Raw genomic sequence first — 27,760 nt, 5'->3', positions numbered from 1 at the left:
GTCAGCAGGGCATGAAGCTGAAAGGGCGACATTAGGCGTGGTCTGGTCATATAACCAGAACACTACCTAGTGAGTTGTATAACAACAAGCACACTGACTGACGCTTGTCTCTCTTCTATGACAGGAAGAATTGGAAGTTTTCCCTTTGTCCATTGTTCACCATTGCCAGAGCATCCCAGGCCCCCATCGCTACCCCAACATCCTGCTCCTAGTATGTCAGGAGGCAGACCAGAGCAAGCCTGATGTACATTTCTTCAACTGTGAGATGGAGGTGAGCACTGTAAAGCGGATTAGCTATTATGGCTTCTGAGTAATTCCATTCAGTGGTATTGTGTTATTGTGAGGTGCAGCAGTGATCCACAGCCCCGGACAGTGGAGAAAACAGAGCATGCATAAACCAGGGATATCATGCAAGGTAGACAAAATAAATGCAGATGTAAAAAAAGGATAGAGAGGGCCCTACTCATTGTAATCTAATGACAGAAGGGCAGAGCTGTGGCATGAGGAGCGAGTGTGGCTTAGAGTGGAGATTGGGATAGCAGTGAGGGTGCAGTGGTGTGGGTAGTATACGTACCTCCCAGTCATCCCAATTTCAGTGGGACAGTCCCGCTGGTCAGGAGGTTGGGGAACACCCTCACTGTTGCTCTGTGTGCAGCACAGTGCATCTATTTAGTGCCTGTAGAGGCTGGGGACAGGCCAGCAGCTGGGAGAGTGCAGGGCTCACCCCCAGTGTGCCGAAAAACAGGAGCGTGTCACACCGTTACAACGTCACACACCAGTGATTGTGGCCTCGTGAACACAAGGCCACGCCAACTTGTGCGCACCTTCAGCGTGCACAAAGAAATCCTACATGTGGACGTGTAAATTTGGCAGGTCTGTACGTCGGAGTAGGATAACCTCTACTAGAGAGGTGGATTTTCAGAGAACTTTTAAAGATTTGGGTTAGGTGTATGATACACATGATTTCTTTAGTCATAACAAAGCATAGGAACCTGGAAGGTTGCAACCCAGGGACAAAAACGTAACTAACGGCAACGACATACGTATACTGAGTCACAGCCCACTGTACAGTATGCTCACTGTCTTGTCTTGAGATACTGTTAAATTGAGTACATTGAAATCAGCGTGGAAGCGAATATGTATCAGGATAATCTATCTAATCCTGTTTAGAGATTTGCTTTGCAGCTGCTCTTTCATACAGCAGGTCAGTCCATACGTTTATACCACAAGATGTGAGTAGTATTCTCTTTGACAAGATTTTTAATGCAGAAATAATATATTTTTTTTCTGTAAATTCACAAAGGGAAAATACATATTTTCATAGGAATTTACTAATGTTCACTATCCAGGAATACAAATCTGACAGCTCTGCAGCCCCCGTAGAAACATAGGGGGGCTGCAGCTGCTGTTGGAAATGGTGGGTCCGTTTCCAGCAGCATGATACATTCGGGTATACTTAATATTTGCAGATATCCCCCCAAAACATCTGTCATTGGGGCAGGTCCGGCGACAGGGGGGACCAAGGGGACACATGTGCAGGCCCCCCGAGGTTCATGGGGGCCCCAAGGATCAGGGACACAAATATGCTCCAACTGCTCATTTTAAGAAGGAGTACAATTAACCGTCCCACTAAACCCTCCCCCCTCCTTTTACCCCATCACTGTATCCAGTCCCTGTGGTCCATGCTGTATTGCCATCATTATGCATGTCGCTGCGCTGGCGCTTTTCTGTATGTCCCTGCCACCGAAGAGCCGTTTATCCCAGCAAGAAAACCACCTGCTGGGCTCACTGACAGTCTGAGTGAAAGACTCCATTTTTTTTTAAAGATCCCCTCTGACAATTTAAGGGGGGTTGAGCGGGCCCCAGAGATATCGGTGTACTGGGCCCCAAGACTTCTGTCGCCGGCCCTGCTTTGGGGAATATAACACAAATATTATTTGGTAAATAGGCCTCTAAGAGAGAAATATGAGCAGGAGAGATCAGGTGGAAGCTAAATCTGGAATGCAAAGTTATACACGTTTCCTCCAGCATGCTTTATTATGGGAGTAGAACCAAATCATAAGACAGAGGATTGCAGTTCCAGATTCAAATTTCATTTTGGCCGTGCACCCATCTTATACAGGTTATCATGGGAATAATAAGACTAATAGATATTTGTACCACATTAGGGCAATAGCCTCCTTCCAATCAGTGTAGGCGAGGACAGATCAGTCTTTAATTTAAGAACCATCTTATCTAAAGGGGAATACAGAGCTGGACAGGCAGTCATAGACTGAGTACATAGCTGTGCTACAGAGTTTTGTTATTACACTTTCTGTAAAGGGACGAGGTTACGGTGACTGCCAGAGAGCTGATTTGTGCTTGCACAGTGTGTTGTAACTACAGATACCGGCATTGTGTAATACAGTGTAAGATATACCTATACACAATGTCTGAGAAACAGGTAAACTGAGAGCTAGGAAAGAAATGCCATAAATATTTAACAACTAGTCTCACCAAGGTAACACAGCTAGGGATGGATCATAGCTCAGGAAGAAATATGTTATTTCATATCAGAGCTTTAATATTATGGGGGAGATGTATCAAACCTTTGCGCGATAAAGAGAAAGAAGTTGCCCATTTCAACCAATCAGCTTCTAGCTATCATTTATCTGTCAAAGTCTATTAAATGACAGAAGTTGGTTGCTATGGGCAACTTCTCCGCTTTATCTCTCTAAGGTTTAGTACACCCCCCTCTATATGATAAAGTCTAGAATCTGCTAATGGCTCTGTTATACCCCTTTTCACACCAAATTTATTACCTGGATTATTGCCAGGGCAATCCGGATCTGGTTTTGTTGTGAAAGGGTCTACCCAGGTTGTGTTATCCGGAAGTCAGACCCGGGTAGCCTGCTCTGTGAACAATGTGACCCGGGTCATCCAACCCAGGTCACGCTAAAAGCATACAGAGGACCGGATCACCGGTGCTTGGTGATGATGTCATCTCCAAGCGCCAATAAAGGGAAGATCCGACAATACCCCGGGTCCAGCCGATGTGACATGGCTTGAAACTGTGTTGAATAACCCAGTTTAGAGCTGTTTTTTTGGTGTGAAAAGGGTATAAGATTTATGACTGATTAGTTATTTGTACCAGTGATTTCTTTTGGAAGAACTGTCCTGAACAAGCCACTGATAACTCTGAAAGCAGGGTTTTCCAGGTCCAGGAACTACCATTTGTTTATAAATGAGCATTTAAATAATATAAATATACATTAGATGGGTTTAATCCACACTTCACTAAGGAGGCTTTGCAAGTTACCCTTTCTCAAGCGTGCAAACTGACACCCAGACATAGAAAATTGAAACACTTGAAGTTTATACATACACGTTGGCACATATACCATTTTCTAGATGTTAATATATCTCAAAATATTAAGAGGTAAATGCCACTAGATGCAGGTTTTTGTAGCAGATCTATTAATCAGCAGTTACAGGTTTAATGGAGGGAACAGCTTTATATCCAGATAGACCTCAAACCCACAAATATCTGAATGAGAAACGCAGTGGAGAAGAGTTATGTCGCTGACAGTCTCCACCTGCAGGACTATAAAGATCACCAGAGACTTGTCCCTGTTGATCCACAAAGCACAGATATTGCAGAATATCAATGAGAAATAAATGACATTATGACAGCTGAGTCTAAAGTTTATTAATTGCATAGAATAAAACATGTTTGTACAGATTCTCTCAGCTGAGTCCACATATCTGCCAGGAGGATCTAATCGATATGGCAAGTACAGTAGCTGAATGGAAAGAGCAAAACATAGAGGGGAAGGCTCATGGGGATGTTACAGCTAGCCCTAATTGTGGCTTTGGTATAAAAGCTTGAGTTAGCCAATACATATGGGTGAGCAAGAGTTCTAGAACTTCCCAAATATTACTACGGCACCAAGCTGAGTGCTTTATATGAGTTCAGAATGCCAAGCACCCTGGAAGGCACAACATTATGCTGTATCTGCAGGATCACAAACAGTCTGAGGATATTAGTACCATTCATCTCCTTGGCATAAAGGCGGTCTGATATGAATGCAGGCTACTGTGGTGGGAATGACCTTATTAAGCCGGGAAAGTGTTTTTAGTATCATAGTTTAGTAATAAAATTAGACAATAGAATGCACAAAAGGGGATGGTTCTGTGCAAAGAATAAAGCAAAAAGAGCAAGTAATGTATCTGGAAGAAACCATGGTGCAATGCAAGGGGTGCAGATATATTTATTATGTTTGCCTGCAGGGGAAATACTGGCTGTTTTTGCATGTAGCCCACAAATAATGGGCAGCTTTATTCTTAACCTGAAATTTAGATTTGATATCGGACATACCCCTCTCACATCTAAATCTCTCATTTTACATCTGTCCACCTGCAGTGCTACATGGTTTTATCCAGGGGCAGTTACTTGCTGTATTTTGGGGGTAATTCAGATCTGATCGTAGATGTGCTAAATTTAGCACATCTACGATCAGTTTCTCTGACATGCGGGGGGATGCCCAGCACAGGGATAGACTGCGCCGCATGTCAGGCCCTACCCTTTCGCACCCGGCGAGTAGCTCCCTGCCTGCGCAGCCTAGCTGCACTGGCAGGCGGCTACCCGCTGCGTCCCGGGTCGCAGCGGCTGCTTGTGATGTCACGCAGCCATCGCGGCCCACAACGGTCTGGATACACCTGTGTTGTCCAGACCACGCTAACACCGGTCCGATCTAGGCAGAGGCGATCGCAGCCCTGAGATGCTGTTAGCATTTCACAGGTCTTCCTGGGGTGCGCGCGCGCACTCCACAAAATGATCCAGACTGCATCGCTGCAGACTGCAGCGATCCAGTCTGAATTACCCCCTTTGTTTTGCTCCCAAAGTGGGCTCCTTACCCAGCTTTAGTATGAGTGCTACGGAGGTAAATCTATAAAAACAAGGGGAGCGACTTCTCAGAGAGTGCTGGTCTATGCATCTCTTACAGCCAAGTGCTGGCGGCTCCATACCTCTGCTAAATTATGAGGTGTGATCATCGGGGGTCATTCCGACCTGTTCGCACGCTGCTGTTTTTCACAGCGGTGCGAACGGGTCGGTTCTGCGCATGCGCGGCGGCCGCAATGCGCAGGCGCATCATTGCTCGCTGGGCAACGACAAGAAGAATGAAGAAAGCAATCGCTGCTGCGATCGCAAGAAGATTGACAGGAGGAAGGTGTTCCGGGGCGTCAATTTACCGTTTTCTGGGAGTGGTGAGTCCAACGCAGGCATGTCCAGGCGTTTGCAGGGCGGGTGTCTGACGTCAGTTCCGGGACCGGACAGGCTCAAGACATCACAGTGGGTGAGTAAGTTAAAAGTTACTCAGAAACTGCACAAAATGTTTTTGCATAGCAGGGCTGCACAAGCGTTCGCAGCATTGCTATGCAAAAAAAACCTCCCCCATAGGCGGCGTCTAGTTGATCGCACCGGCAGCAAAAAGTTGCTACGTGCGATCAACTCGGAATGACCCCCATCGTTCTCTATAAAATAGTAACTCATGTAATTATAGCAGTTATACAGCCTTGTTCCATATTTAACATGCTATAAATACATATTTTACATGACTGCAATACTGCTATTAGTTTTGAGCTGGAAATCATTACACAATACAGATACAGTTATAAATAGGTTTATTGTTTTATACCCAGTGCATTTCAGCTGCTTAAAAGACCACAAGGAAATGCACTATTTAACATGAAAACACCACTCATAATATTAACAAGAGATGAACAGATAGACCAATAGATTTTTGATCTAGAGATCATTCGTTTAGACTTTCAGAACTAGTTTATAGTTACATGGGGCAGCTCTAGCAATAGTCTTTTGCCAGGAAATGGACTCTGCTTCCTCTGCAGCCAATGCGCATGTATAGTGGGCACATATGTCATCAGTGGCCGACGGAGAGGGATCCGGATATCCTGAAAATACTAATTAATTAATATGGCCCTTAGTAACAAGTACATAAAATTATAAACGTCACACACTTTGGGCCTGATACAGAGGAGAAAGGCATTTGAACCCAAAATGCAGAATTAAAATTCCTTCACACAAGAACAGTAACAGTTGCACGGAATTCCTTGTGAACGCTGAATACTGATTGGCTGGCCATAATAAAGTAGATGGGCCTAACAAACATGAACTCATTTCGCATTGGGTGCTAGATGTCTTATTTCATTTGTTTATGCACCAAATGGATCACACAAGCAAAGAAGAAGGTTGTAGACAAGTGTTTATGGATACATCATGGCCAAGAGGTGGTGGTTGCATTTCAACATAAAGTACTAGGGTAACATTAATAATAATAAAGGCCCCCTTATCAGTGGCACACACAGGGGGTTTCTGAGTACTCACAAGGCAGGGGAACCAGGGGGACCCCAAAGCTACTTGCCATTGTGACAGGCATTATCCCATGTTGGTTTTACCTATACTGCATGCGGTTCAAATCCTGGCACATCCTGGAGGTAAGTACATGGGTTATGGTTAGGCACTAGGAGGAGGGTTAGGGCTACGCTGCAGGGGTGGGGGAAGATAGGGTTAGGCTGCGGGAGGGGAAGGTTAAGATTAGGCTGTGGGAGGGGGTTAGGGTAGGTATTAAGGTTGGGAAAGGGTAAAAATACTTACCGCAGTGTGTCGGGATTCTGGGGGGTCATTCCGAGTTGATCGGTAGCTTAAATTGTTCGCTGTGCAGCGATGATGCAAAAAAACAGCACTTCTGTGCATGCGTATGCGGCGCAATGCGCACGCGCGACGTACTTTCACAACGGCCGATGTAGTTTTACACAAGGTCTAGCAAAGCTTTTCAGTCGCACTGCTGGCCGCAGTGATTGACATGAAGGGGGCGTTTCTGGGTGTCAACTGACCGTTTTAAGGGAGTGTTCGGAAAAACGCAGGCGTGCTAGGAAAAACGCAGGCATGTCAGGAAAAACGCAGGCGTGGCTGGGCGAACGCAGGGTGTGTTCGTGACGTCAAAACAGGAACTGAACAGTCTGAAGTCATCGCAAGCGCTGAGTAGGTCTGAAGCTACTCTGAAACTGCAGAAAATTATTTTGTAGCCGCTGTGCGATCCTTTCGTTCGCACTTCTGCTAAGCTAAACTATACTCTCAGTGGCAGGCGGCATAGCGTTTGCACGGCTACTAAAAACAGCTAGCGAGCGAACAACTCGGAATGACCCCCATTGGCCGTTGGGATCCTGCTGCTGGTATTCTACCATGATTTCGTACCAAACCCTTTCCAAACAGCTAGATAGAAAATCCTGCAATTTGGAGGATAAAATTACTGGCAATGTGCGGTGGTTAGAAACCACCAAATAAAGAAGTGAATTGTATTTATGCCTTAGTGCACACTGAAATGAAAATAAAAATAGCTTGTCATAGGAATCCATGATCCCTATGGGTACTTTATATTTATCTAGCCAAAATCTAGGTTTGTCTTTAATTTATTTTAGTAAATACTGTGAATGGATGAGCACTTACATACAGATTTGTCTATGCGTACACAATGCCTTCATATATTGGATGACCTTGAATGTTTGTGATCCTTTAAAGCAGGGGTTCTCAAACTCGGTCCTCAGGACCCCACACAGTGCATGTTTTGCAGGTAACCCAGCAAGTGCACAGGTGTATTAATTACTCACTGACCCATTTTAAAAGGTCCACAGGTGGAGCTAGTTATTTCACTTGCGATTCTGTGAGGAGACCTGCAAAACATGCACTGTGTGGGGTCCTGAGGACCGAGTTTGAGAACCTGTGCTTTAAAGCATTGTCTACACTTTCTAAATATTTAGTGGACAATCTCCAGTTCCCAACTTGCCGAGCGGATGTGTGGGACACCTTTTGTTCCAGAGATAGTCATGACAGGGCAACGCTTACATATCAAAAATCGTCAAATAGTATTTTGTCCAGCTAAGTGGGTTTCAAACAGATAGTTACTGCTGAAAAAAATAAATGACTTACAGCTTGCATAACAGAATGGCTCTAGACAAATAACTCTTTATTATGTCAAAATAGAGTCTTATTTTGTAAGTAATATATCACAATTTCAGTATGTTGTGCCTTAATCAGGTTTGTTAGCAAACCACAAAAAGAAACTGAGCAAAACCAAGATGCACTGCAGGTGGGTCAGATGTAACGTGCAGAGAGAGTTAGATTTGGGTGGGATGTTTCTGAACTGAAATCTAAATTGTAGTGCAAAAATTAAGCAACCACTATTTACCCTACCAAGAAACAATACAACCCACCCAAATCTAAATCTCTCTGCACATGTTACATCTGCCCCACCTGCAGTGCAATATAGTTTTGCCCTGTTGCGTGCTTTTTAGGTTTGTAACAAGGTTTTGCCCAGTTGCTTGCTTTTTGGGTTTACTTACAAATTTGAATAACCCCATGTTATTCACAGCTTAACTAGCTGCTGTATTTTATTATTTTTTGTATCTTTGCTGTGGTGCTATAGGTGTATACTGCCATCATCTGGTCAGCAGTGGCAATGTAGGTTTATTATTCAATAGTGCTGTTTGTTTCATGCTAAAGATCTCAAATCATAAATAAAAATAATGTTAAGAAAAACAGGGTGACAGTCATTTTCACTTGTGCATTACTTTTGTATTTCTAATCCTTTGAGCCGTTGCTTTGTTATATTATAAAGGATCACAGTAATTTCTACAAACTATTAACAAGGGCAGTGGACAGGATTCAGTGTTGGACTGGATCATTAAGGGTCCAGCAGAAAAATGTAGTGACAGGGGCCTGCTAAATAGGTGTGACGCAGATTCCCAGACACACTACTGTACTAGATTTAGGGATCTATTTACTAAGCCTTGGATGGAGATAAAGTCGCTGGAGATAAAGTACCAGCCAATCGGCTCCTAACTCTCATTGGGGGTCATTCCGAGTTGTTCGCTCGCAAGCTGCTTTTAGCAGCTTTGCACACGCTAAGCCGCCGCCTACTGGGAGTGAATCTTAGCTTATCAAAATTGCGAACGAAAGATTCGCAATATTGCGAAAATACTTCTCTGTGCAGTTTCTGAGTAGCTCGAGACGTACTCTGCCAGTGCGATCAGTTCAGTGCTTGTCGTTTCTGGTTTGACGTCACAAACACTCTTCCGTTTCTCCGGCCACTCCCGCGTTTTTCCCAGAAACGGTAGCGTTTTTTCACACACTCCCATAAAACGGCCAGTTTCCGCCCAGAAACACCCACTTCCTGTCAATCACACTCCGATCTCCAGAACGAAGAAAAAACCTCGTAATGCCGTGAGTAAAATTCCTAACTGCATAGCAAATTTACTTGGCGCAGTCGCACTGCGGACATTGCGCATGCGCATTCGCACTGCGGACATTGCGCATGCGCATTCGCGACTAATCGCTCCGTTGCGAGAAAAAAATAACGAGCGAACAACTCTGAATGACCCCCATTATTCAAACACAGGCTGTGGCATAGCAGTTAGGAGCCGATTGGCTGGTACTTTATCTCTAGCAACTTTATCTCCATCCAAGGCTTAGTAAATAGACCCCTAAGTCTAATAAACTGTATCTGTGCCCCCTAGTCTAATAAGAAGAAGTAGCAGCGTTAGTAGAATAATAATAATAATGGTAATATGTGCCTCTGGGGCTGCCAATGTCACACACTTTGTGTCGCCACACACAATGACTGTGTCTGTGCTCTGATTAGCTGAGTGACTGTGTGTGATGTGTCCCTCAGCCAATTGGAGCACAGCAGACACTGCTGAGGAGCAGTGAGGTCAGTGGCTGGGGAGGCACTGGCTAGTATCAGAACAATATTTACACACACATATGATTTGGTGGGGAGTTTTGACTATAAAAATGATTAGAATAACAAAAAGATGATATGAAAAATACAAAGATATTTATACGTTATAAATATCATCTTTGTATTATTCTAATTTGATAGCCCAAACGCTGGAGTATACTGGAGTATGGCAGGTGAGGCTGTGCCTACCCTGACTGCACGTCACTGCTGAGGCGTTCCTGCACTGATCGGGAGACTGCAGCAGTATGCACACGGAGAGGTGATTATACCTTTACACAAAAACTGGTGGCCTAGCTAGTCATCCCGATGAAATCCAGCCCAAACTCGCATAGGCCCCATACCTCAATGATAGTGGTCTGCGTTGTGAAGCAGGAGGGCCACAGGGGATGTACCCAGCCCCCTGCCAGTGGATCCGGTCATAAGGTCGACCACACTTAGGTCGACCACTATTGGTCGACATGCATTGGTCACTAGGTCGACATGTACTAGGTCGACATGGAAAAAGGTCGACATGCGTTTTTCAAATTTTTTTCTGAACTTTTTCATACTTTACGATCCACATGGACTACGATTGGGAATAGTAACCTGTGCAGCGGTAGCGGAGTGAAGCACCTTGCCCGAAGCATGGCGAGCAAAGCGAGCCATGCGAGGGGACACGGTGCACTAATTGGGGTTCCCCGGTCACTTTACGATGAAAACTACATAAAAAAAAAGTAAAAAAAACCCCAAAAACTCATGTCGACCTTTTTCCCATGTCGACCTTGTTCATTTCGACCTAATGACTGTGTCGACCTATTTCATGTGTCGACCTAGTAACTGTTGACCAATAGTGGTCGACCTAATGCATGTCGACCCTATGACCCATACCCCCCTGCCAGGCCAGTCTGACCCTGACAGGCTCTGCATTCAAAGACAAACGTTGCTATTATTACTATTGCTGAATGTACATGGAATTTCTGATGGCTGTTACAAGTACATTATAAAGACAAACTGGTTCTGATTCTGAGATTAACGCTATTTTTTTTGCTGTGGAATATGCAAGTACGGGTGATACAACTTCACTCCAGCTGCATCTCCGCTGAGTGGGCATTACTGGGCTGTTATGGGGTGTTCTTATGTAGGTCAAGGTCACTGAGGGCGCGTTGACCAAATTGCGGGCGATACAGAACCGTGCTGAAGGTAAGTACAGTACACCTGTTTTGGGCTGGTGCAAGTACTCACTGATAATGATGACTGGTATCACACCAAGGGTACAGTGTATACAGGCAAAGATACGCGTTTATCCAGTTACAACTGATTAACGTTCAGAACTGCATCTGGCCCATATGGTAATTTTACTTATTATTACATTTACTATTAGTGTTTTCTTTTTGACCCTGATTTCTGCTGCCTGAAATAACTTCCTACTGAAACTACAACGTGTGTGCTGTTATTCTGGGTCTCCGGGGCTTAGCTCTCCTTCTTATCCCTGTGTCATGTTACAGTCATATTTAGATAGGTGTGAGACATATCCACTTTATTTTCACAGGCTGAGCTGCTTCATGCAGACATTGAAAGTGCACTCGCTGACATAAAACATGGGAAGAAAATGCGTCCCCAGACTCTCAAGTAAGTATCACTTATCATCTATTAACCTGTAAAGAATGTTACAGGGACCCACGTCATAGAAGAGTAATACTACAGTTTTTGGACACAGTTGTGTGTAGTTGTGTGTGTATAAAGCTCCAGATGGGAAAGTGCATAGTGAAAATTGCAAAGACCTGCTTACTATTGGGCCTTTAATCAAACACAACATTCAGATTTTCTTCTAAATTATTGCTCATTTGCACCTCATTGCTGTCTTAAATTGATCATAAGAGGTGACTGTCATTACTACATGTATCAATATTCTAGATTTGGTTTACTGCTTAGGTATTTATTATTATTAATATTATTATTATTATGATAATAATAATGGAGGTCATTCCGAGTTGTTCGCTCGCAAGGCGATTTTAGCAGTATTGCACACGCTAAGCCGCCGCCTACTGGGAGTGAATCTTAGCTTCTTAAAATTGCGAACGATGTATTCGCAATATTGCGATTACAAACTTCTTAGCAGTTTCAGAGTAGCTTCAGACTTACTCGGCATCTGCGATCAGTTCAGTGCTTGTCGTTCCTGGGTTGACGTCACAAACACTCCCAGCATTCGCCCAGACACTCCTCCGTTTCTCCAGCCACTCCCGCGTTTTTTCCGGAAACGGTAGCGTTTTTTCCCACACGCCCATAAAACGGCCTGTTTCCGCCCAGTAACACCCATTTCCTGTCAATCACATTACGATCGCCGGAGCGAAGAAAAAGCCGTGAGTAAAAAAACTATCTTCATTGCAAAATTACTTGGCGCAGTCGCAGTGCGGACATTACGCATGCGCACTAAGCGGAAAATCACTGCGATGCAATGAAATTTACAGAGCGAACGACTCGGAATGAGGGCCCATATTATCAAAAAAACAACGTTAACATTTATTTATATAGTGCCATTATATTCCATTGCACTTTACAGTTGGAACCCGGCTTAATTTCCAGGATATCTCATTTTGTTTTAATCTTTCTATAGTGTACCTAATTCTCGGCTCCAGGAATGCAGCCCAATCACCTATGGCACACAGTACATACAGTACACACAGTACACATGCTTGCCTAATCTGTATGAATAGCTAGTACACGATATGTTTCTCCTCTCCTGTTCTAAGGCATGAGATAAAATCCATTTCCATAGCTAAAGGTCAGTGTTAAATCTGAGTTGTGTTATAGCCTGGATACAGTGGGAATTGGTATTATGGGCCTAATTCAAGGATGATTGCAAAACAACATTTTCCTCTAATGGGCAAAACCATGTGCACTGCAGGTGGGGCAGATATAATGTGTACAGTGAAACTGTAAGTGACCATGCCCCACTGTCAGTTACTCAGTTCTGGTAAAGTCCATGTATCATTCAAATCTACTACATCTCAAAACAATACCCAAGACTGTAACATACAGTAGTAGTAATAACATCTTTACTAACCTGACACTTACATTTGGACTAGAGATTTAGCCTGAGTGGGTACTAATTTCAAAAGCTGCTACTTAAATACAGTGTGTTACCTGCTGTGCTTATCTCCCGAGAGTTCACGTGGGCTGCTATGGCTGTAGCTATGTGATCTGCAAACATAGGACTTTCTAAAAGATAAGAGTGTTGTAAATGCAACTATGCTAAGTCTTGTTAAATGTCATAGAGCAGTCAGAAATCCCCACATAAAAATAAACATGCTGGCTGTCCCTGGCTCTTCCTGCTTGCCACAGACAGCCTAGATTTTGCTCATTTAGTCCCTGATTATTTTATTTTATTAAATATTGATCAACTACTCAGTCCTACTGTTATTGTTTTTGTTTCACATATTTGTATTCTGATAACACTCATGTAATGTTAATTAGGTGTTGTATCCTATGTCCTAAATACAAGTGCTATAGAACTGTCATGTTTGGTTTGTATGCGGTTGTCTTAAGAAATAGTATGCACAGGAGGCGCTCTCTGGACAGGTGCAGGTAGAGGTAACTCCCCCTGGACTCACCGCTGCTCTGTACATAAACAAGCTGGGCTGGGGAGAGAGGCTGGTGTCATTGACAGGTAAGAAGGACAGCACGGACGGTGTAATGGTTAGCATTACTGCCTCACAGCAATGAGGTCATGGGTTCAATTCCCACCCTAGTGTGATGTGTATGTGTCCTCACACATCTTTGCTCAAAACAGCAGCATGGTGTGATGTTCCCGCAATGCATATGCAACATGGGAATATGCACCACCACCAGACCTTGTGTTACTAATCGCGGGTGCGTACGTACACACACGGATGCAATTGCCGCCTTGCAAAATCAGTTATAACTAATGGTTGTGGGAGTATAATATCCTGCTACCCAATCCCATACAATGCCCCTTCCGTACGCCTGTGAGCGCACTGCAATGGTCTCACTATTAGAGCGTGCGAATGCCATGCCATGCCACTTTCTTTTCTTCATTGCCCGTGATGCGTTTGCATTGCAGGCAATGATGTAAGGGGGGGTGGCATTTGATATGCTGGCTGTCGGGATTCCGGCGATCTGCATACCGGCGCCGGGATCCCGAAAGCCGGTATACCGACAACTATTCTCCCTCTTGGGGCGTCCACGACACCCCTGGAGGGAGAATAAAAAGCGTGCCACCGTGCCTGCAGCGTGGCGAGCGCAGCATGGCGAGCACAGCAAGCCTGCAAGGGGCTCTTTTGCGCTCACCCCACTGCCTACATACCGGCGATCGGGATCACAGCACCGGTTTGCTGGGCACCGGGATCCCAAGCGCCGGCATAACGTACTACACCCTGTAAGGGGACATATCTGTATATGTGATAGGTATATAGATTTTAAGCTTCATTGATTTTAACCTTCATTTGGGCAAGGGACTGATGTGAATGGCCAAATATTCTCTGTAAAGCCTGCAGAATGTGTATTATATAAATAACTGGTAATAATAAATGGCAGCTTACCTGTGTCGCCTCCTGAGCCGTCCAACAAGCCTGGGTCCAGGTAATCAGTACTGGTCCCCCCCCCCCTTCCCCCCCCTCACTGTGACCCTAGGTGTCGTATGCCTGTGTAGAGTGTAAAAGAATTATGTATGAATTATTCATCCTTTTAACTTATATTACTAGTCACTGAGGAATGCTATCGCCTTATAAAAGCTCAAGGCTGTGTGTATGCCAAAAGCTTTTATGAAAGCCACAGAACTCCTCTGTAAATTCTAGTATAATTTAAATTCAAGGTAGAAAGTGTATAAGAAAATCTTTAATTTATTGTGTATATTAGAAGCCATTAAGGAGTTCTGTGGCCATATAAAAGCACGAGGCTGTTACAGGCAGTGGGCCAGACATGTTTGAATGTCAACATGCTAACGGTATACATGCTAATGACGGTATAGGTGCTAATAACGGTATACATGCTAATGACGGTATAGGTGCTAATAACGGTATACATGCTAATGACGGTATAGGTGTTAATAATGGTATACTAGCTGGAGTACCCGGCATTGCCCGGGATTTTAAGAACGTTTGTTTACAAAAATCAATGTAAAGATTAAACATACAGGTTGCCGCTAACATTTTATTCCTTGTGGAATTGTTTTTATTTTCACCATTTGTACCTGTTTTCTTTTGGTGGCATTTTATTTTTTTAACTTCAAAACAATAGAACATTTAGTAAATCATCACTGACATATTATGCATGGCCTGAAATAGTCTGTGCTGCTGGGCCACCCCTAGGGGTGCTAGTGACCCCCACGGTGTTTGTTCCCAGAGTGTAAGTCGTATGTGTACCAAGTTTGGTGTAAATTGCTCCAGGCATTGCAGAGTTATGCTGTCTGCTGACATACTCTGTGCTGCTGCCTCACCCCTATGGGTGTTAGGGGTGTGTTACCCTCACAGTGTTTGTTCCCAGATTGTAATTCATATGTGTAGCAAGTTTGTTTAAACTTGGTCCAGACATTTGTGAGTTATGCTGGATCCTGAAATACTCTGTGCCCACTGCTAGGGGTGTCTAACCCCCACAAGTTTGTTGATAGATTGTAAGTCAGATGTGTCCCAAGTTTCTTGTAAAGTGTGCCAACCCTTCCACAGGTATGCTGTCTGCTGACATACTCTGTGCTGCTTTCCCATCTCCAGGGGTGCTAGGGGTGTCTGAACCCCACAGTGTTTGTTCCTAGAGTGTAAGTCATATGTGTACCAAGTTTGTTGTAAATTGCTGCTTTTGGTGTAAATTGCTTCAGGCATTCCAGAGTTATGCTGTCAGCTGAAAAACTCTGTGCTGCTGCCCAGGGGTGTATCTAGGGGTCCGAGCGCCCCTGGCAAAGTAAGTGGCTGCCCCCCCCCCCCCCCCCATGCACATTTGAAATAAGTTGTGAGTATTGGAAATGGGGCATGGTCTTGTGGGGGAAGGGCGTGGACACAATAGTACTTCCAATTCAAATGATGCCACACAATAGTGTCCCTTATTCGCATTACACCACACAGTAGTGTCCCTTATTAGCATTACACCGCACAGTAGTGTCTCATATTCACATTACACCGCACAGTAGTGTCTCATATTCACATTACACCATCCCTACCCCCTAACCCTAACCCACCTTTTCCACAGCCTGACCTTAACCCACCCCACCCCCTGAAAAGCCTCTTCAGTGGTGCCTAACCTTAACCCACCATTCCTAATCTCCCTCCCTGCAGCCTAACCCTAACCCTCCCACCCTCGCAGCCTAACCCTAACCCTCCCACGCGGCTTGCACCAACTAGATCCGGATTTTGGCATTCTGCATCGCTATCTATGTTGGGATGCCAGCATCAGCATTCCAAGCAGTTTCGGTATGCTGGAGTCAGCTTTCCGACCACCTGGATGCCAAACGCCGGCATCTTGACTGCATCCCAAATGAAATGCTAATGAGCTGCTGTGAGATGAGCCTCAAATGGACCCAGCCATTAACCAAACATCATTAGTTGGATGGTAGAAGTGCTTCTTGTTAGAAAAAACATCAGAGTGCCATCACTTCCAGGATAAAATTATCAATTATACAATTAACTGATATACATTTCTTTGAACCTGGCCTGGAAATAGGTAAGATTTGTATTTTCTTTATTACACTCAACAAGTTAAAGTTTTCGCTTACTTACTACTTACTTACATCTAACATGCATGAAAATTATGTAGTTTTCAAGGTACTACAGTCCCTTCTCCCAACCACTGCCACTTTTTTATTATCTCCAACAACAAATAGATCTATAGCACTGTGCTATATAACAACAATTGCTGTGTACCTGGTGACAGTCTGTTACTGCTGGCGCGACGCCGGTGTCCGTCAGCACCGCATACCGCACTGCACTAGTGATCTGATTAGTGTCCGGCAGCACCGCACTTGTAATCAGACTCAAAATAAACTACAGGAGCTCCCAGCAACAAGGGCTGCTGGGAGCTGTAGTTTATTTTGAGTCTGATTACAAGTGCTGTGCTGCCGGACACCGACGCCGCTCCAGCAGTAACAGACTCTCACCAGGTACAGTCTGACAGTACTACTTTTCTACCCTTTGGCCACGGGTGGCACAGCCAGGCGGCGCCCCCTCCTTGCCTGGCGCCCCTGGCGAGTGCCATCCTGGCCAATGGGTAGATACACCCCTGCTGCTGCCTCACCCCTAGGGATGCTTGGGGTGTCTTACCCCCACAGTGTTTGTTTCCAGATTGTAATTCATATGTGTACCAAGTTTGTTTTACATTGGTCCAGGCAGTTATTCGGGAGTTATGCTATCATTTGGGAGTTATGCTGTCTCCTGAAATAATCTGTACTGCTGTCCCACCCCTAGGGGTGTCTATCTCCCACAGAGTTTGTTCCCAGATTGTAAATCAGATGTGTCCCAAGTTTGGTGTAACATGTTCCAGGCCTTCCACAGTTATGCTGTCTACTGACATACTCTGTGCTGCTGTTCCCCCCTAGGGGTGCTAGGGTGTCTGTTTGTTCCCAGAGTGTAAGTCATATGTGTACCAAGTTTGTTGTAAACTAAACATACGGGCACGCATGGGGGGGGGGTTCCGAGTGCCTGGAAACCCCCCTGCCCAACAATCCATCAGCACAGCGGACAATTTTTTTTTGGGTTGCGCAGAGTGCAGGCAGTTCTGTCCATAGTATGGTCTGCTGCCATGAGAATCCGCTTACTGAATGAAGGGTAGCTGCAGCGCGCAGCTCCTCTCATTCATTTCCACTTCCCCTGGAGCTGGGCTGGCCGGGTGAGAAGCAGCGACTGTCTCCCTTGACTCTGGTGACGGTGAGTGACTGGCCGTGTGTAGGGGAGTGCCGGCGGTAGCGGGAGAGGGGGGGGCAGCAGGCGTCTTTAATATATGAGGCTGCCTCGCTGAGCACTCTCTGTTGTCCTGGCAGCTTGCGGGGGATGGGGGGGGGGCGGAATGTCTATAATAAATGATGGTGGCGGCAGTGTTTTATTTACATGTGAAAGAGGTGAATGTGTATATAAGTGTGTTATGTGTACTGTATATGTGTATTTTTATGCTGTGTGTATGCATCCTATATGTGGGTTTATGCAGTGTGTATATGTATGCTGTGTGTGTGCATCCTATGTGTATGCATGTCCTGGGTGTTTGTAAGTATGCCGGGTGTAGGTTTGTTATGTTCATGTGTGTCTCTCTCTCACACACACACACACACACACACACACACACACACACACACACACACACACACACCTCCTCCTTGTGGTGCCCACACAGAACCCCCCCCCCCCCCCCCCCCCCCCATGAAAATCCTGCGTTTGCCCCTGGTAAATTGCTGCAGGTATTCCAGAGTTATGCTGTCTGCTGAAATACTCAGTGCTGCTGCCTCACTCCCAGGGGTGCTAAGGGTATCTTCCTCCCACAGTGTTTGTTGTCAGATTGTAAGGGATATGTGTACCAATTTGTGAGTACATGGCTCCAGCAATTCCGGGGTTATGCTGTCTCCTGATATACTCTGTGCTGCTGTCTCCCCCCCCCCTAGGGGTGCTAGGGATTTCTAATTTTTTTAGTTGCCTCCACCGTATTTTAATACGCTTATATGTAAAATTTCACGATCGTCGCTTGTAAACTGTGGATTTGTATAGAAAGACAGAAGGACAGATGTTCACTTTTATATAGTAGTAGATAGATAGAGGACAGTATGCATGCTGACGGTATAGGTGTTAATGACGGTATAGGTGTTAATGACGGTATACATGCTAATGACGGTATAGGTGTTAATGACGGTATAGGTGTTAATGACGGTATACATGCTAATGACGGTATAGGTGTTAGTGACGGTATACATGCTAATGACGGTATAGGTGTTAATGATGGTATACATGCTAATGACGGTATAGGTGTTAATGACGGTATACATGCTAATGACGGTATAGGTGCTGAATATGGTATACATGGTAATGACGGTATAGGTGCTAATGACAGTATACATGCTAATGACGGTATAGGTGCTAATAACTGTATACAGTCTAACGATGGTATACGTGCTAATGACAGTATACATGCTAATGATGGTATACATGCTAATGACAGTATAGGCACTAATGATGGTATACATGCTAATGACGGTATGGGTGCTAATGACAGTATACATGCTAATGACAGTATACAATATACATGATAATGACGGTATTGGTGCTAATGACAGTATACATGCTAATGACAGTATACAATATACATGCTACTGACGGTATAGGTGCTAATGACAGTATATATGCTAATGACAATATACAATACACATGCTAATGACGGTATATGTGCTAATGATGGTATACATGCTAATGACGGTATAGGTGTTAATGACGGTATACATGCTAATGACGGTATAGTTGTTAATGACGGTATACATGCTAATGACGGTATAGTTGTTAATGACGGTATACATGCTAATGACGGTATAGGTGTTAATGACGGTATACATGCTAATGACGGTATAGGTGTTAGTGACGGTATACATGCTAATGACGGTATAGGTGCTGAAGATGGTATACATGGTAATGACGGTATAGTTGTTAATGACGGCATACATGCTAATGACGGTATAGGTGCTAATGATGGTATACATGCTAATGACGGTATAGGTGCTAATGATGGTATACATGCTAATGAAGATTTATATGCTAATGACAGTATACATGTTGACGGTATTGGTGCTAATGATGGTATACATGCTATTGACGGTATACATGCTAATAACGGTATACATGCTTATGATGGCATACGTGCTAATGACGGTATACATGCTAATGACGGTATAGGTACTAATGATGGTATACAGTCTACCGATGGTATACATGCTAATGATGGTATACATGCTAATGACAGTATACAATACACATGCTAATGACAGTATAGGTGCTAATGGCGGTATACATGCTAATGACGGTATAGGTGCTAATGACTGTATACATGCTAACGATGGTATACGTGCTAATGACAGTATACATGCTAATGATGGTATACATGCTAATGACAGTATAGGCACTAATGATGGTATACATGCTAATGACGGTATGGGTGCTAATGACAGTATACATGCTAATGACAGTATACAATATACATGATAATGACGGTATAGGTGCTAATGACAGTATACATGCTAATGACAGTATACAATATACATGCTACTGACGGTATATGTGCTAATGATGGTATACATGCTAATTAGAGTATAAGATTTTCAAACAGGCTGTATATCATTTCTCAAACTGGTTTATCGGAAAATCACTAGTTTTTCTACAATTTTTGACCAATTAAATAGAATTCAGAAAATTCAGACGTGGCACAAAAATATTGGCGAAGTTGCACACGGTGAGAACAAAGGACGAACTTTAAGCACAGAAGATCAAATGAAAAATGTTAGATTACATTTATAATATTAAGAAAATCGTATTGAAATCATTTTTGTTAAAAACTCATTTTTGAAAACACAAACATTTTAATGCAAACCGTAAAAGGAGAAATGTGAGCAATCACCAATGACCATACGATGGAAATCTCTAATCACAAATTTCTAATCACAAACTGTGGTCCCAAAAATGAACATATCATAAATAGGCAAATATTTTAGAAAATAGTTTGGGAAATGTAGCTTTTTCCTACATACAATATATGCTTACTTTCTCTCATATGCTGTAAGGAGGATATCTGACAGTACTGAATGGTTACAAGTTTTGTTTGCATATGAATGGCTGTGTATAAAGGTGGGTACACACTGTCCGATATATCAGCCGTTCTGTTGAACGGCCGATATATCGCGGATCCGTCGGCCAGTGTGTACGGGCTATATGTCTGTGAACTCTGTCATTCACAGACATATCGCGTCGGCCCTGCAGCATAGCCGACGGCCAATATATCTACTGTACACCCGTACACATCCTGCGGCAGCCGGCGGTGATTGACATGCCCGCCCAGTTCATGATGTATGCTCAACACACTGCCCGATCCGGTATATCGGCAGATATATCTATCAGTGTGTACCCACCTTATGTCTGCAGTACAAGTGCAACTGCCCATTGTATTACAAACATGTTCTCAGCTGTTGAATTTAAAATTAATTTCAAACCATTAACAGATTTTCAAACAACTGACTGTGGTACTGCAGACGGATGAGCTATGGAAATGCAATGACACTTTGGGTGGAATTCGAATGTTTGAAAAGTCGGTTGGGTGTCTATTAGATAGGAAAAACAGACTCCCAACTGACTTTTCAAACATTTGAATCTCCCCCTTTATGCATAAGTGGAAATACTGTAAGCTGCATATTCTGTGTTTCCTCGTGTCTAGGTTAACTAGAGTCTATGGTTGGATCCACTGGAAATTTTAGTTACCAGAAGGAAGCTAATTTTTGGTCAGTTTGAACTGTATTTAAAATGTAATTTTCACTTAAATTAAATATTTGAGCTTTTATTAGAAAACAATTAGTCTTGATGGGATAAATTTGGTAACATCAATTCAGTGCTTTTAGAAATGCTTAAACTGCACACTGAATAACATAACATGACTTATCCGCCAGACACACTACCAGAGAGTACAGCTTGATGTGTTTTACAATGCCTTGGTTACAGCGTCTGTACATATATAACATTGTGGTGAATCGAGTTCAGTGCAATGTTCCGCTATTACGGTACACAGTCTTCGCTAATATTAAATCAGCTAAGACATTGGCCGTGAAGCGCCTTTTCCTTTCTTTTCCAGAGGCACTTTGCATTCATTGCACTGTATTGAATACCCTCATTGATTTTTACTTGTATTTATATGCTCAAAAAAGCAACATATTTATGGTAACTCATATTGCAGAGTTAACCAGGAAAGAATCAAGCAAAGAGAGTCCATTCTTCCTCCTCCCACTGCCCCCAAGCCAGCGTACAGAGACAACAAGAACCGTGTCATGTCTCCGCCTACATCAAATGAGATCGGTAAGGCCTCAGTCACACGCTGTAAGTCCTCTCCATTTCCTATGGCCATCCCTGTGCCCCATTCCTTATTGCTTTGTTTTCTTAGTATCACTTTGATGTTTCTTTCCCAAAGGCTTTTCTCCAAAATCTTATTCTGTCTGAACACTGGGCCAGATTCATATTTGCATGGAATTGTACAGTGGCAAGGAAGCAGCTGTGCAATTCCATCTAATTAAAATTCTAATGGAGCAGGATATAGACGCCTCCTGTTAGCATTAGGGAGGATCTGAGTGCTGAGTCTGAGGATGCAGCCTTGGATCACCATTGCAACCACAGGCACTCGCCAGCCTGCTTATGCTGAAGCTTACTCAGGGTGGCCGTAGGATCCGCACACCGGGGTCTGGGAAGTCCGACGTTGCAGACCCTGGACCCGTCACGCCTATCAAAATAGGGGCAACACAAATGGTGCCGGGTGCTGCCCCTGCACCACCTTCCAAACGCAGCAGCATGTCAGTCGTGCTGCGGCTGACAGCGGGCTGCGAACATGATCACAAGACCTGTTCTGCACATGCGCAAAAACGGGTCTCGTCCCTGCCCAGATCCCCAGTCATCAAACCCGATGGTTTGCGTACAGATCGGAAACAGGTCCACTGGTTGCAAAAATGAAAAAATTGGTAGTGTCTGTTTGATCTTTGCATCTTTACCTGTCTTATATTTAACCTTTATGTATCTCCCTTGGCAGAGTTTGATAGAAGAAGTAATCTGTCACAAGAATACGAGGAATCTCGGGAGGCACTAGCAAAGAAGATTGAGAAAGAAACAGTAAGTATTATACATTACACACCCGGAAATTTGGTGTGTCTTTGTGATCCCAAAGCTGCTCCCCCCTAGTAGAACAACATTTTATGATGTCACTAGACTGAATTACTACACTACATTGCTGGGTTTTCTCTGTGGTAACCAAATACAAATGATCTTGCAAAGCAGAAAATGTGATGTTCATTTGGAAAACGTCTGCAAGAAATCCAGAGTCTCAAATGATTTAAAAGGGTCTTTCCTGCTTAAAAATATATTTTTTTCTGATTTGCATTTATTTAATGAAATAAAAACCAGCGCCTCTATAGGGAAAAAAAAGATATCTAATATTTTCCCTCCTACATGAGTCAAAATCCTTCATCACCTCTGATGTGGGACGGATTATCAGTCCTGCTCCGTTTTCCTGCATAGCTGCGTTATATGTGGCAACCGAATTATTACATATGGCACCACTCTACTCCAAAAACGTAGCGCTGCGGCTCTGTGTGCAGTACGTTAGCATGTAGGGTTCTTATTGGCTAAATAAATAAAGGGGGGTACGCACCTAGGGGGGTACACACCTAGAGATGTGTGCTGAGCGATCTATTACAGACCACTCAGTACACATCTCTCCCCCCGCTCAGCACAACGCGATGTGTGCTGAGCGAGGGGGGGGGGGTCACTTCACACAGCGCTGAATCTAGCACCGGCGATAGCGATGCACGGCCCTATCGCTGGGGGTATACACACGAGAGATCCGTGAATAACTTCTAAGCAATGTAGTCAGATTGCTTAGATTTTAAGCAGGGATCTCTCCGTGTGTGCCCCCCCTTAAGGTTTCTTGTTAGAGATTTAAAGGTTTCTTCTGTCTCATTAATAGTGTTTCGCAAGTGTCATTATTTTCTCTTGAGAATACAGGTTGGGTATCCCTTATCCAAAATTCCAAATCACACATTTCTGGTTCCCCTTCTGAGATAATGACACATATACTGTATATGTGTGTATATATATATATATATATATAGATATACATATATACACTTAATATTTAATATATTTGTCATTATCTCAGTAGGGGACCCAAAAATTTGGGATTTTGAATTTTGGATAAGGGATACTCAACCTGTATAATGAAATGATCAAGATGTTCTTTCAGTATATGTCTAATGTGAGTGAATCTTTCAGTATATGTCTAATGTGAGTGAATCTTTCAGTATATGTCTAATGTGAGTGAATCTTTCAGTATATGTCTAATGTGAGTGAATCTTTCAGTATATGTCTAATGTGAGTGAATCTTATTTATTGTGCTAAGTACATTGACTAATTTAGCTATTTGTTCATGCATGGTACTACAACACAGTTACTTAGACTAGGTAAACACTAGACAACGTGGCTGTTGGCTGACGGGATGACCGATGTAAAGATACATCAGCCGTACACAGACCGATATAGCACACAACCGCTTCATTGGACACATCCAGAATCATGGTGTAGTTAAAAATATTTCTGATTGGCCTGCACTGCAGGGAGATCAGAAGACACGATGACTGACCCGCGGGAGGGTGCAATAGTCCGTATTCACTAGACAATGTGTACGATATATTGGCCCGATCCGCCGGATCAGAGGATATATTATCTAGTGTGTACCCAGCATAAGGCAGAGACATCCAGAGAAATTTTTAGATGTTTGAAAGCATTTGGCTGTCTATACAATGAGGTTGTATATGCATTTTATATGATATTATGTCACCTGAATGTATGTGTGACAGTTCATGTATAATATTTCTAGATACAATATATGTGTTTATAAATATACCTGTTTCTTATTTTAGCAATGCCTAAACTGCACACTGGATGACATAGAATTATTTGTGGCGAAGTTGCAAAAAGCGGCTGAAGCGTTCAAGCAGCTGAACCAGAGGAAGAAAGGCAAAAAGAACAAAAAGAAGCAACCAGCGGGTAATCACCTATAGATAGAAACACTTAAGAAAGTACCCCACATGGACCGAAACATTACACAATGGCCCTCATTCCGAGTTGTTCGCTCGCAAGGCGATTTTAGCAGTATTGCACACGCTAAGCCGACGCCTACTGGGAGGGAATCTTAGCTTCTTAAAATTGCGAACGAAAGATTCGCAATATTGCGATTACACATCTCGTAGCAGTTTCAGAGTAGCTTCAGACTTACTCTGCATCTGCGATCAGTTCAGTGCTTATCGTTCCTGGTTTGACGTCACAAACACACCCAGCGTTCGCCCAGACACTCCTCCGTTTCTCCAGCCACTCCCGCGTTTTTTCCGGAAACGGTAGCGTTTTTCCCCACACGCCCATAAAACGGCCTGTTTCCGCCCAGTAACACCCATTTCCTGTCAATCACACTACGATCGCCTGAGCGAAGAAAAAGCCGTGAGTAAAAATCCAAACTTCATAGCAAATTTACTTGGCGCAGTCGCAGTGCGGACATTGCGCATGCGCACTAAGCGGAAAATCACTGCGATGCGAAGAAATTTTCAGAGCGAACGACTCGGAATGACCTCCAATATGTCATTGTTTAAAAAAAAAAAAGTGATCTCATTTTGCTACTAGGTTGATACTTTTTTCTCACTGTACTGAAAATAACGGGTGAGGTATGTTAGGTAGATTGGACTTAGGTCGACAGTGTCTAGGTCGACCACTATTGGTCGACAGTAAGCTTCGGGAAAGGTGTCTCGCTGCACTCGGCACAGGTTACCGTTCCCAATAGTAGTCCATATGGATCGTAAACTATGAAAAAGTTCAAAAAATGAAAAAAAAAGGTGAAAAACTAATGTCGAACCAGCGGGTAATCACCTATAGATAGAAACACTTAAGAAAGTACACCACATGGACCGAAACATTACACAATGGGGTAAATTTACTAAGATTCGTAATTTCCGAAAAAAGGTCAAAGTTCAATCACGAATGACATCGACAGTGTAAAACTGCAACTTTTTGAATTGACTACGATGGATTTACTAAGCTGTCGTATTCGGGTTTTTCTTTTCTTCCGATGTCGATGTCATTCGTTTTTTTTTACCTATTTTTACGGCAGTGATTAGCAAAACACTGCCGTTTTTTTTTACAATCAATCTCGGCCGGATCTGTGTGATCCGTGCTGGTGTTTATTTATTTATTTTTTTTAATTAAACAATGTAAAATCATTAAAAAAAATGCGTGGGGTCCCCCCTCCTAAGCATAACCAGCCTCGGGCTCTTTGAGCCGATCCTGGTTGCAAAAATATGGGGGGAAAAATGACAGGGGTTCCCCCATATTTAAGCAACCAGCATCGGGCTCTGCGCCTGGTCCTGGTCCCAAAAATACGGGGGACAAAAAGAGTAGGGGTCCCCCGTATTTTTAAAACCAGCACCGGGCTCCACTAGCTGGACAGATAATGCCACAGCCGGGGGTCACTTTTATATAGTGCCCTGCGGCCGTGGCATCAAAAATCCAACTAGTCACCCCTGGCCGGGGTACCCTGGGGGAGTGGGGACCCCTTCAATCAAGGGGTCCCCCCCCCCCCAGCCACCCAAGGGCCAGGGGTGAAGCCCGAGGCTGTCCCCCCCCATCCAATGGGCTGCGGATGGGGAGGCTGATAGCCTTTGTTGTAAGAGAAAAGATATTGTTTTTAGTAGCAGTACTACAAGGCCCAGCAAGCCTCCCCCGCATGCTGGTACTTGGAGAACCACAAGTACCAGCATGCGACGGAAAAACGGGCCCGCTGGTACCTGTAGTACTACTACTAAAAAAATACCCAAAAAAAGACAAGACACACACACCGTGAAAGTAAAGATTTATTACATACATCCACACAAACATACATACATACTTACCTTATGTTCACACGCAGGTCGGTCCTCTTCTCCAGTAGAATCCAAGGGGTACCTGTTGAAGAAATTATACTCACGAGATCCAGGGGTCCAGGCTCCTCGGGAAATCCAGGGGTAATCCACGTACTTGCATAAAATAAGAAAACGGAAAGCCGAGCCACGAACTGAAAGGGGCCCCATGTGTTCACATGGGACTCCTTTCCACGAATGCCAGAAAGCCACTCTGACTTCTGTCTAAGTGGGTTTCTTCAGCCAATCAGGGAGTGCCACGTTGTAGCACTCTCCTGATCGGCTGTGTGCTCTTGTCCTCACTGACAGGCAGCACACGGCAGTGTTACAATGTAGCGCCTATGCGCTACATTGTAACCAATGATGGGAACTTTCTGCCCTGCGGTTGACCTAAAGTGACGTCACCGCTGAGCAGAAAGTTCCCATCATTGGTTACAATGTAGCGCATAGGCGCTACATTGTAACACTGCCGTGTGCTGCCTGTCAGTGAGGACAAGAGCACACAGCTGATCAGGAGAGTGCTACAACGTGGCGCTCCCTGATTGGCTGAAGAAACCCACTTAGCCAGAAGGCAAAGTGGGTTTCTTGCATTCGGGGAAAGGTGACCCATGTGCAAACATGGGTCCCCTTTCAGTTCGTGGTCGGGACACCGTTTTTTTATTTTTGGCAAGTACGTGGATTAACCCTGGATTTGCCGAGGAGCCTGGACCCCTGGATCTCGTGAGTATAATTTATTCAACAGGTACCCTTGGATTCTACTGGACAAGAGGACCGACCTGCGTGGGGCCATAGGTAAGTATGTATGTATGTGTGTATGTAAGTAATAAAATTATACTTTCACGGTGTGTGTGTCTTGTCTTTTTTTGGGTATTTTTTTAGTGGTAGTACTACAGGTACCAGCGGGCCCGTTTTTCCGCCGCATGCTGGTACTTGTGGTTCTCCAAGTACCAGCATGCGGGGGAGGCTTGCTGGGACTTGTAGTACTGCTACTAAAAACAATATCTTTTATTTTACAACAAAGGCTATCAGCCCTCCCATCCGCAGCCCATTGGATGGGGGGGGGACAGCCTCGGGCTTCACCCCTGGCCCTTGGGTGGCTGGGGGGGGGGGACCCCTTGATTGAAGGGGTCCCCACTCCCCCAGGGTACCCCGGCCAGGGGTGACTAGTTGGATTTTTGATGCCACGGCCGCAGGGCGCTGTTTAAAAGTGACCCCCGGCTGTGGCATTATCTGTCCAGCTAGTGGAGCCCGGTGCTGGTTTTAAAAATACGGGGGACCCCTACTCTTTTTGTCCCCCGTATTTTTGGGACCAGGACCAGGCGCAGAG

At 44.2% G+C, this 27,760-nt stretch overlaps 1 protein-coding gene across 4 annotated transcripts in view; it reads left to right on the top strand.

The window, feature by feature from the left end:
• Positions 1 to 27,760, top strand: part of EPS8L2 (EPS8 signaling adaptor L2) — a 379,476-nt gene that overhangs the window by 291,916 nt on the left and 59,800 nt on the right. For all 4 annotated transcript variants that reach the window (XM_063944781.1, XM_063944780.1, XM_063944782.1 and 1 more), the window contains 5 exons: positions 125 to 271; positions 11,326 to 11,405; positions 21,687 to 21,805; positions 22,527 to 22,606; positions 24,412 to 24,538. In XM_063944781.1, the coding sequence (XP_063800851.1) occupies positions 125 to 271; positions 11,326 to 11,405; positions 21,687 to 21,805; positions 22,527 to 22,606; positions 24,412 to 24,538 (553 nt within the window). The remainder of the gene's footprint in view (positions 1 to 124; positions 272 to 11,325; positions 11,406 to 21,686; positions 21,806 to 22,526; positions 22,607 to 24,411; positions 24,539 to 27,760) is intronic.

The sequence above is a fragment of the Pseudophryne corroboree genome, chromosome 11 (genome assembly GCF_028390025.1).
Source record: "Pseudophryne corroboree isolate aPseCor3 chromosome 11, aPseCor3.hap2, whole genome shotgun sequence".
NCBI classification, from domain to species: domain Eukaryota; kingdom Metazoa; phylum Chordata; class Amphibia; order Anura; family Myobatrachidae; genus Pseudophryne; species Pseudophryne corroboree.
The sequence above is the reverse complement of the archived record's forward strand: the minus strand, read 5'-3'. Positions and strand labels throughout refer to the sequence as shown.